Source organism: Phoenix dactylifera, unplaced genomic scaffold (genome assembly GCF_009389715.1).
Source record: "Phoenix dactylifera cultivar Barhee BC4 unplaced genomic scaffold, palm_55x_up_171113_PBpolish2nd_filt_p 002535F, whole genome shotgun sequence".
Classification (NCBI taxonomy): Eukaryota; Viridiplantae; Streptophyta; class Magnoliopsida; order Arecales; family Arecaceae; genus Phoenix; species Phoenix dactylifera.
In genome coordinates this window covers 21245-31433 of record NW_024069720.1, presented here as the reverse complement: position 1 = coordinate 31433, position 10189 = coordinate 21245, and the positions used below count along the sequence as shown (strand labels likewise).

At 47.2% G+C, this 10189-nt stretch overlaps 1 protein-coding gene across 1 annotated transcript; it reads right to left on the bottom strand.

Moving 5' to 3' along the window:
• Positions 1-8031: 8031 nt before the first annotated feature.
• On the bottom strand, positions 8032-9685 carry LOC103710326 (putative cis-zeatin O-glucosyltransferase). The gene has a single exon (XM_008795998.4). The coding sequence runs from the start codon at positions 9661-9663 to the stop codon at positions 8248-8250; it is 1416 nt and encodes a 471-aa protein (XP_008794220.4). The 5' UTR covers positions 9664-9685; the 3' UTR covers positions 8032-8247.
• Positions 9686-10189: the final 504 nt, after the last annotated feature.

Here is a 10189-nt window from a genome sequence, read left to right as displayed (position 1 = left end):
AATTTTCAAAGCTTTGTGTGAATTTTCAACAATTGGCTTGTACTTATGTACCTCATTCTTAAGATTCAAATTTTCTTTAACTAGTTCTTTCATATCTTTTTTAAGAGATTCAACAGTTTGCGCAAGTGAGGTATTACTATTGAGTAGGGAATTTACTTTTAGATTTAATTCCTTGATTAGTGTTTTTGCCTTTTCATTTTCAGTGCTAAGTCTTGAATTTTCGATTTTTAGGTTAGTAGTGTTCATATTTTTAACGCTTTCCTTTTCAATTAATAGGTTTTCAATATTTTCCTTTAGTTTTTGATTGGAGGCTTTTAATTCTTTATTCTTTGCCCCTAACATACTACAATCACCCATAAGTTCTTGAAAGGCCTCATATAATTCTTCTAAAGTAAAATTTATGGTTGGGTTTTGACATACCTCGTCGTCTTCGAACGCCATGAAGCATAGATTGGCGGTCTCTTCTTTCTCTTCCTCGGAGGATGATGTGTCACTATCATCCCACGTTGCCTTCAATGCCTTCTTCTTCTTCTTTCCAAAATACCTCTTTTGTTGAGGGCATTCGGAACGAATGTGTCCCGGTCTCTTGCAATCATAGCATACGATTGGGTCTCTTTCTTTTTCCTTTTCTTTTTCCCAATCATTTCTCCCTCCAAATTTCTTTTTTGAGAATGGTTTCTTTCTTCTCATGAACTTTTTAAATTTCCTTACTATCAAACCCAAGTCCTCATCTTGACTTTCTTCTTCACTCTCACTGCTCTCTTCTTCACATACACTTGAGGTAGCCTTGAGCGCGATTGTCTTTTTCTTTGGCAACTCTTCTTCATGCTGCTTCATCGTGAGCTCATGCGTCATCAATGAGCCCAAGAGTTGTTCTAGCCCCAAGGTGTTGAGGTCTTTGGCTTCTACAATCGCCGTGACCTTTGCTTCCCATGCTTTTGGCAGTGACCTGAGAATTTTACTCACAAGTTCGGGGTTAGTGTAAGATTTGCCCAAGCTTTTAGACCATTAATAATTTCGGTAAAACGTGTAAACATGCATGTGATGGTTTCATTAGGTTCCATCTTAAACAATTCGTACTTATGAACTAGAATGTTCACTTTGGACTCTTTGACTTGATTTGTACCCTCGTGGGTAACTTCAAGCCTATCCCATATTTTCTTAGCGGAACTGCATGTAGAGACTCTATTGAACTCATTTACATCTAGAGAACAAAATAATGAGTTCATGGCTCTAGAATTGAGTTGAGCCATCCTATCATCATTCTCATCCCAATCCTCCTCAGGTTTGGGAACTCGAATGCCATTCACCACGTGTGATGGTTCTTGTGGTCCCTTGACTATAACCCTCCACAAGGCATAGTCTTGTGCTTGAATGAAAATTCTCATTCTCGTCTTCCAATAGGTATAATTTGTCCCATTGAAGAGTGGAGGTCTATTGGTTGCTTGCCCCTCGGCAGAAACATTGTTAAAGGGTGTTGCCATCTAGATCTTTGGCTAAGACGGTTAGGTCTTTCAAGAAATACACAGAGCACCGGCTCTGATACCACTTGTTGCCCAGAGATGGTCACCCAAGAGGGAGGTGAATTGGGTGTTTTAAAAATTTTTTGCCTAATTAAAAATAAAACACACAAATATATGACCTAAAATAAAGATAAAGAGATAAGAAGAGACAACCACAAACACACGGTTTTATAGTGGTTCGGAGCCTTCACCGCTCCTACATCCACTCCCCAAAGTGCCTTTGGGAATTTCCACTATAATCCAAGATTACAGTACGGTAGTTTTGCGAGTTCACTACCCAACTCGTTGTTTTACACCGGGCTCACAACAAACCCTAAAACCCCCAATTTCTCTTAGGCTTGGGACGCCTTTCCCTTGTTCCAAGTCCCTTGACTGGAACAAGTACCACAATAAAAGAGTTTACAAAAGGAAATAAAAGCTCTAAGAAGCAAATATAACAATTATGAATAATGTAACCCGGAAGAATCCTTTTGCCGTTGGAAGCGTGGGAAATGTTGATTCTTCCGAGGTGGAGCGCGTAGGGTTGAGTGTGAGCTTCGAATCCCGAGCGCACAAGAGTGGTTGAGCTTGAAATCGCTTGGGAGACTTGAGAATACTTGATTTCCTTCCTTGAGTGCACTCACTCCCTTGAGCTTTTCTTTCTAACTTCTCTCTTGAATGATCTAGCCTTTTTGGTTGATCAAGTTATTGAGAACCACTTAAGAGGTCCCTTTTTATAGCCCAAAAAGCAAATATAGCCGTTAGAAACAAAAAGAGAAGGATTTGAAATTCAAACCAAACCTGAAAAGCTGTCAGTCGCGTCCCAGGCGCTCCGGGGACGTCTCCGCTACAGCGAGGGACGTCTCGCCTACAGGATTTTACTTTTTATGTTGTCTGGGGTCGACTCGGCACTTTACGGGGACGTCTCGGCTTGTCTGCACTTTTTGAGTGGGGACGACTCCGCTGCCTTGGGGACGACTCCGCTTCTTTATCTCCGAAAGACATGTCCTCTGGAATTTCCTGAGAGAGTCGTCTCGGCTATCTTGGGGACGACTCGGGAACTCTCCTTTTTACCTGCGGGGACGACTCGGCGTACAGTGGGGACGTCTCGCGCATATCTCTTGAAAACTGCCTTTCTGCCGCCACTGAGAGAGTCGACTCCGCTACTGAGAGAGTCGACTCCGCTAACGCGGGGACGACTCGGCTGGTGCCGGGGACGTCTCCAAGTGTGCCAGTTCTTCCTGTTTGTCCCAGAGACGTCTCTGAAACCATCAGGAGACGTCTCGGCTGTCCCTGAACTTTTTCATTAACTCAAAATGTTCTTCAATGAATTCATAAAAATTATGGGAACTTGCCTAGACATTTCTCAACAATATTCTAGATAAAACACATGAATTCCTTAATTAAATTGTTAAGATATAATGGAATTATGCTCTAGTGTTTTGTATTCATCAAAATCCATTAGGGGGTCAACAATGATTCTATGAATAAAGATATTTTGAATTTGAGAAGAATTCATTGTATATGTGATAATTTATTTGACAATTGTAATAGGCATATCAGGCGGATAAGATATGGTTTGGACTAACCTCACTGACACATGAAAAGCTACCATGGGCTATAACGTAGGTTGGATAGCCACCACAAGCTTTTGCATGATATCCGTCTCGAGCTGGGTTATAAAGCCACCACGGACTTATGCATAGTATCGGCCTTGAGCTAGGTCATAAAGTTACCACGGGCTTATGCATGGTATCAACCTCAAGCTGGGTTATAAAGCCACCACGAACTATAACATAGGTCGAATAGCCATCAAGGGTTATAACGTGATACGGTATCAGCCTCGAGTTGGGTCATGATCTTGGTTAGTTCAAAGCCGAAGGAAAAAAGAAAATTGATAAGAAACCTGGAAATCAAGTTAATGAGAAACGAATAACATGGCATAAAAAATCGTTGTTGAACAATTTGTTATATTTGAGATATATATGTGTGTGTGTGTGTGTGTGTATACTACTTTGAAAAGATTTTAATAAAAACTTATATGCATGTTATTTATGAGCTTTTCAAGTTTTTATACGATATTTATTTGTTTGAATTTATTAATTGATTAGAGTCTAATTACTTATGGTGTAGCAGTTTGGGATTCTTACTAGGCTATATAGCTCACAACTTTCTTCTTCTTTCTTTTCTTCAGAGTTGTAGGTTGCATAGTATATAGTTGTTGTTGAAATCACGGGTAAAGGGGATGATTAGATAGAGCATCAGTGATACTAGTTGGATGATTAAATTTTGTAATTAAAATAGTTTTGTTATCTGTTATAAAATAAGATCATTTTGGTTCACTGATATTGAAGTTGTGATAAATTTTTAGGCCTAGTGTATTCTCTAGGGTCTAGCTCTAGAGAGTGGGCGGTCATGTCGCATTTTGGACTCAGTTGCTAGGTTCGGGGCGCAACAATTAGATCCAAGTCTAGTCGTGGCCTGAGCCATAGCCCACCAATCCTTTAAAAATTGAGGCCTAAATCCTTTCTCAAAAGTCCTAATGGCAAGACGAGTCTGCCAACAAAGTATACCCAAGGAAAGCGGGGACTGAGGAAGAAGACTTAGCCGGCTCCTAAGCCGACTCGGACGGCATGCACCTCCGTCCTGGGACTGAGTTCACCATGGATCGCGACGAGCACTGCCGAGTCCTCGCCGGATACCGAGGGGTGGCACAAACCCAAGAAGGTGGCACAATGGGGTTCGCCGGAGAAGATGACACCGACCGGCGCCTCAGCATCGGCAGCGGCAATGGAGGTCCTGTTCCATGGCAACTCAGCCCAGCTGGTGAACTAGGTGAGTCCTCCTCGCCATGACTCAGGATTGGGCTTGGATGGGCCGGGCGGAAGGCCTAGCGGAACTCGGCTTGAGGAGCTTGCGGGCCAGCGCGGGGCTAGAGCTGATGGGCTTGGCTTGGCAGCTGTGTCGGGCAGGAACGAGCTGGGCCCACTAAACCTGAAGCCCATCAAAAAAGAAGGGCAAGGCCAGTGATGCAACCCACGAACCAGCTACTCACAGGACCCTGCATCCCGTGCTGGGCGAGGGCTCATCATGCCAGTCCCCAATGGGGCTCGACGGTTCCAGAGATGGAGCCTCTCACCGGCGGTGTGTGAAGGCCAGACTGGGTCAGTTCGGGCTAGTGCGACCGGAGGTGGAGGCAGGCGGTGGCAACCCCATGGTGTTCCATTCCCTCGGCAAGGCGACCAAGCATGGGAGGTGATAGCTGGGGATGCCATGGGGAGAGGCGGCAACGCGGGCATGATGGCAGCAAGTGGTGGCACCGAGGGCGGCGAGGTGCAGGTCTGGGGTAGGCCCGACCGCAGCAAAGGTCTGGTGTCCAGCCTTCCCACCAAGCCAGACGAGAGAAAGGGGGTGGGCCTAGCTGTGGTCGACTCTGCAGCAGGCCAAGTTGGGCCTTCACACGATGAGGTGGCCCACATGTTGAAACAAGTCCTGCAAGGGCTTGGGATGAGGGCAGATCAGGTGTTGGAGGCACCTGCAGGGGTGTTGGAGCTGAAGGCAATCACACAATCTCACCTTGCTTGATGAAGATCCTTCTATGAAACTGTCGGAGGGCCAGAAAGCCATCCTTCAAACCTGCCTTCCACAGGTTGGTACAGGTGCATGCCCCTAATATTTGCATCCTTGTCGAGACCCACCTCTTCGGTGCTAGTTTGCAACATGCCTAGCAGGATATCCCCAGATCCTGGGGGAGTTATGTGGTCGAGTCACACAGGCTGTCAGGGGGCATCCTAGTCGCTTGGGGGCTTAAAGGATTCACCATTGACATCTTTCACTATAACTACCAGCAAGTGGTGATGGTCATTACCAAGGGGAGCAGTACCCCTTGGGTCTTGTTGGCTGCCTATGCCAGTATAGACTATAGGGAGAGGAGACTGCTGTGGAATGAGGCCTCCAGCCTGATCCAACTAAGGAACTCGGTGTTGATATTGGGTAACTTCAATTGTATCGACAGTCCATAGGAAAAGTGAGGGGGGAACCCTTCACCAATAAGATCAGAGTCAGAAAGTTTTAGGAGTTCACCCAGATCAACGAAGTGGTTGATTTGGGATTCACCAGTCTGAGGTTCACTTAGTGCAACAATAGGCTGGGGCGGTACGCATCTGGGAGAGGATCGATAGGGTTTTTGCTTCAAGCAGTTGGATCCAGAAGTTCCCGAATTACTCCGTATGCCACCTTCCTCGGATTGCACCTGACTACTGCCCTGTTCTGGTGAGTACCTCACACATTATTTCTATTCATAGCCCTTTTAGATTTGAGTAGATTTGGCTCTCCTACCCGCAGTCGTGGGACATGGTTCGAAAGGCATGACAAACACTAGTGCGGGGGATGTTATATACAGGGTGACCCGGAAACTGTTGTTAACCAGGCGCCGATTAGTCAGATGGAATCGAGAAAAGGTGGAAAACATCTTCAGAAGTGTGAAGAAAACTGAGGCTGCCATTGCCAGACTCCAAACCATAGATAAAAGCGGGGCGAGGCTATCTGACTCCGACCAGGGGACCTTTGGGAACTACTCTCCAGACACCACTCTCTACTCAGACAGTAAAAGATCTTCTGGAGACAGAAGTCATAGGTTCAGTGGATAGTAGAGGGCGATAGGACCATCAAGTTCTTCCACCGGTCTACCATTATTCGACGGCAGAGGAATAGAGTCAGCAGGATCAGCGACCTAGTCCGGGGTGGTCAGAAGGTCTTCCGCTCGACAAATTGAGGCAGGCTGGATTTGGAAGCTTCACATTCACCCCCGAATCTCCTTGTTTATTTGGAAGGTGATTTGGGGTTGTTTGCCAACCAGGGGCTTGTTGGCCTAACGAGGGATGCACATTTTGCCCGAGTGCTCGGTTTACCCTGAGGTGGAGGAGTCCACCTTTCACGTCATCCTCGAGTGTCCGAGGGTTGTCCAGATATGGAGATGCGCCACAGCCCCCCGAGCCTCCTAGCCAGGTTGGCTGTCGACAGAGGACTTCTTGCTATTTTTGGAGACTTCTTCGCTGAGGTCTGGTGCTTAGGACTTAGGGACCAGGGCTGCCTATCTAGCTTAGCATTGCTAGTTGGACAAGAATGCCCAAGTTTTCAAGGACAGAATGGAGCAACCGAGGTCGGTAGCGGACCGAGCTCATCTTCATACGGCGGAGGTCACCTGTGCCGCCACGCTGCCACCACTTGAGATGGTCGGAAAAATATGGGACTCCCCTTTTGCTCCTATAGCACCCAAGACTATTCTAGTCTCCTAGAAGCCCCCACCCCCTGGCTTCCTCAAAGTGAATTTCAATGGCAACGTTGGTGAGGGAGGGGAGCACTGGAGGTGTGAGCTTCATCATCAGGGACCATGAGGCCAGGTTGATAGCGGTTGGAGACCGGAGGATATTTGACACCCCTATTGTTGGAGCTAAGCTCAGGGCAGCATGGGAGGGACTCACATACGCGAGGCGGGTGTTAGGGGCAGATCCCGCATCCTTCTCAAGGAAAACTCTGCCACAGTAGTCGAGTGGATCTGGGGTCGGGGCTCCGGTGCAAGCTTCAGACTGCTGCTACGTGATATTTGTAGTCTCTTAGCTGTGTATAGATTTTCCGGGGCCACACTACACGTCTATAGAGAGGCAAACGGTACGGCTGACTAGGTGGCCTCATTCGCAGCTCATTAGACTAGATTGAGCTGGCACCGATGAGATGCCCTACGCTTTGTGTCATTTACTTTTTTTTGATTCTGTTGGTTTTGCCCATGCATGACGTGTGAAAAGCCGATGTACCAAAAAAAAAAGCTGAAACATAGAATGCTGCCAAATAAGGGGTCCCAAGCAATTCAATAAGCAGAGTTGCTAAAAATTATTATTTTTGATCTAGATTCAGATCTTATTTCTTTCAAAAACCTCTTTCTAGACATCTAGAATCTCCAAATGACGACGACGATGACGACAACAGAAACAAAAACAAAAGCAAAAAAAAAACTCAATTCAAAGGTGCACGCCAGCTAGATGAATGACTTCTTAAGTTATATTTTTGTGTCAGTAAATATTTTTAAAATATGTTAAAAAAACATTTTCAGAATAGAATAAAGCTTGCTTAGGCCTTAGCTCTCTCCCTTATCTCCTTTCCTTCCCCGCAAACCACAAATTTTTTGTCGTTTCTTCTATCTCCTCCGTCCACACAGTCTCATCCCGGCATGCCCGCCCTCTCGGAAAACCCAAATTAATACGCTGGCCCATATAGACTGTCTTTGATGTCGACGGTTTTACACTTGATTCAAGTATAGAATTATTCAAGAACCCCTTTGAAAAAGCAATCTTACTTTGCAAAATTGATGACTCGAGTTTTTGTAACATCCAATGAAGTACCTGGCTCGATTAGGCTTGGTTGGAGAAGTCGGATGTTTGCTCTTTTTTTTTTGATGAAGAGAAGTCTAAATTCACAAAGTGTGTCATAATATCCATTAGTTAGCATAAAGTAAATTGTTCGATCCAATCCAGTAGTTCACCTTGGGTTCATTAATATGTAATCGATTACAGAATCGAGCTTGAAACAAACTTGAAGCTTGAATGGGAACCATCATTCTAATTTATTTTTTGTTTTCTCCTTTGAAGAAATATAGCGTAAATGCCAATACAAATCTAAGTATAAACCTGGATGGATGCCACAAGGAGAGATGTGGCAAATCGCAGACCCGAGCCCTTACGCTCACTGATCATCTGCTAACATGGGCAACGAAGGAGTCCAATTCAGCTCGAGATGACCCACCCTCGGATGCAGCCTCTCGAACAGCATTGCCCAAGGCCTTAGCACGTCTCCTGATCTCCTGCCCTTCTTCACTCACCATAACTCTCTTGATCGACTCCTCTATCTCTCCGGCCGGCAAAATCTCCTTCCGGCGAGCCCATTCCCTCGCTACCACCCCGACCTTCAGAAACTCCGTCACCAGCACGGCGTTACTCGGCTGGTCGGAGTGCATCGGCCACGCCATGACAGGCACCCCCATGCTGAGGCTCTCCATGCATGAATTCCACCCACAGTGGCTCATGAACCCACCCGTCGCAGGGTGGGCCAAGATCTCAAGCTGCGGCGCCCACCCTCTCACCACCATCCCCACCCCCTCCACCTTCCGTTCATAATCCGGCGGCAATTTCCTTTCTCGACTCTCCTCGCACTCAGCATATATGTCTCCTATGTCGGCATCCCTCAACACCCAAATGAACCGCTGCCCGCTGCGCTGCAACCCGATCGCCAGCTCGTTTATCTGCTCGTCCATCATCGTCGACGTCGTCCCGAATGATACATACACGACCGACGCCGGCGGCTGCTTGTCGAGCCACTCCAAGCATGCATGCCGTCGACCGCCGTCTCCTTTTGGAGTAGTTCCAGGATTTAAAGGGCCGATTGCAAATAGTTTTTTCTTGCCCCTGTAAAATGGGTCTTCAGCAAGCAGGTCGACGAGCTCGCCCTCAATCGGGCGGCAGGTGTTCATGAGGCCGCCGTCGGCGGCGACACTGTCCGGGAGGACCCTGTGCGTGGTAACGAATTCTAAGAACTCGTTGGTGAAACAGTCGTCGAAGGACTGGCAAAGGATGGCTTCGAGATGCTTTGGTTTCGGTTGGGCAGGCTCATCTTGGACTGACGACTTGTAGGAGAGGTGGAAGAAGGCCGGGACGCAGTGGAAGCCGTAGACCTCGGCGTTGGGGAGGGTGGCGGCCTCCTGGGCGGCGAAGGAGAGGAGGGGGTCGTAGACGACGACGAGGCGGCGGGAGACGGCGGAGAGAGAGTGGAACAGGGAGATGAGAGGAGAGCGGAGTTGGAGAGTAGATTCCCAGAGGGGAATCAGGTGGTTGGGGAATTTGGTGGCAGCGTTGGGGTCCGGGGGAGGGGTGGAGAAAGGAGGGATGGGGAGGTCGTGGAAGTGGATGGCATGGAGGGCTGCGGGTTGCCAGCCTTGGAGGCGGGACTTGGCCTGGCGGATTTGGGAGGGGGGGGCGGCATAGTGGACAGCGAGGCCGCGGGCGGAGAGGAGGAGGGAGAGGTGGAGGAGCTGGTTGAGGTGGCCTTGGGCCGCGAAGGGCACCATCACCACGGCCACCTCCTGGACCTGCATTGCTTCGACGAGGACCATTTTGGTTTAGGTGATGGATATCAACACGGCTGTGTAGTTTTTGTCGTGAGTAGCCGCCGAGTAGAGAGCGACACGGCTGTATTGGTTTAGGTGACCATTTCAACACGGTTGTGTGGTCCGAGGGCGGCTAAATGGGATGGTACCTGCCAAAAAACTTAAAATATAAAATGAATATTAGTTTGTGGACAAAACACTAACTTTGACGGGCACAGAGTCGAAAGTGACCGAAAAAGCGATAGGTAAGAAGAAGTTAATTTGGTAGTGCCAACCACGGTTCTGCCCGGCAAAATGACGAAGTTCGCTCAAATTTACATGGGTTTGGCTGGCGGCCAGCGAATTTTGCCGATGAGGTTTAAGTTGCAGATCGTTGATTGCTGTATCTTTCGGATGATTAACCACATCAACCATTCAATGGCCGCAACAGCCACTTTGAAAGCTGTGCATATAAAAAAAATTAAATGCAAAAGTACTTTCTAAATACCAAATTTTACATAAATATTTTTTAAAAATTAATATTTATATATAT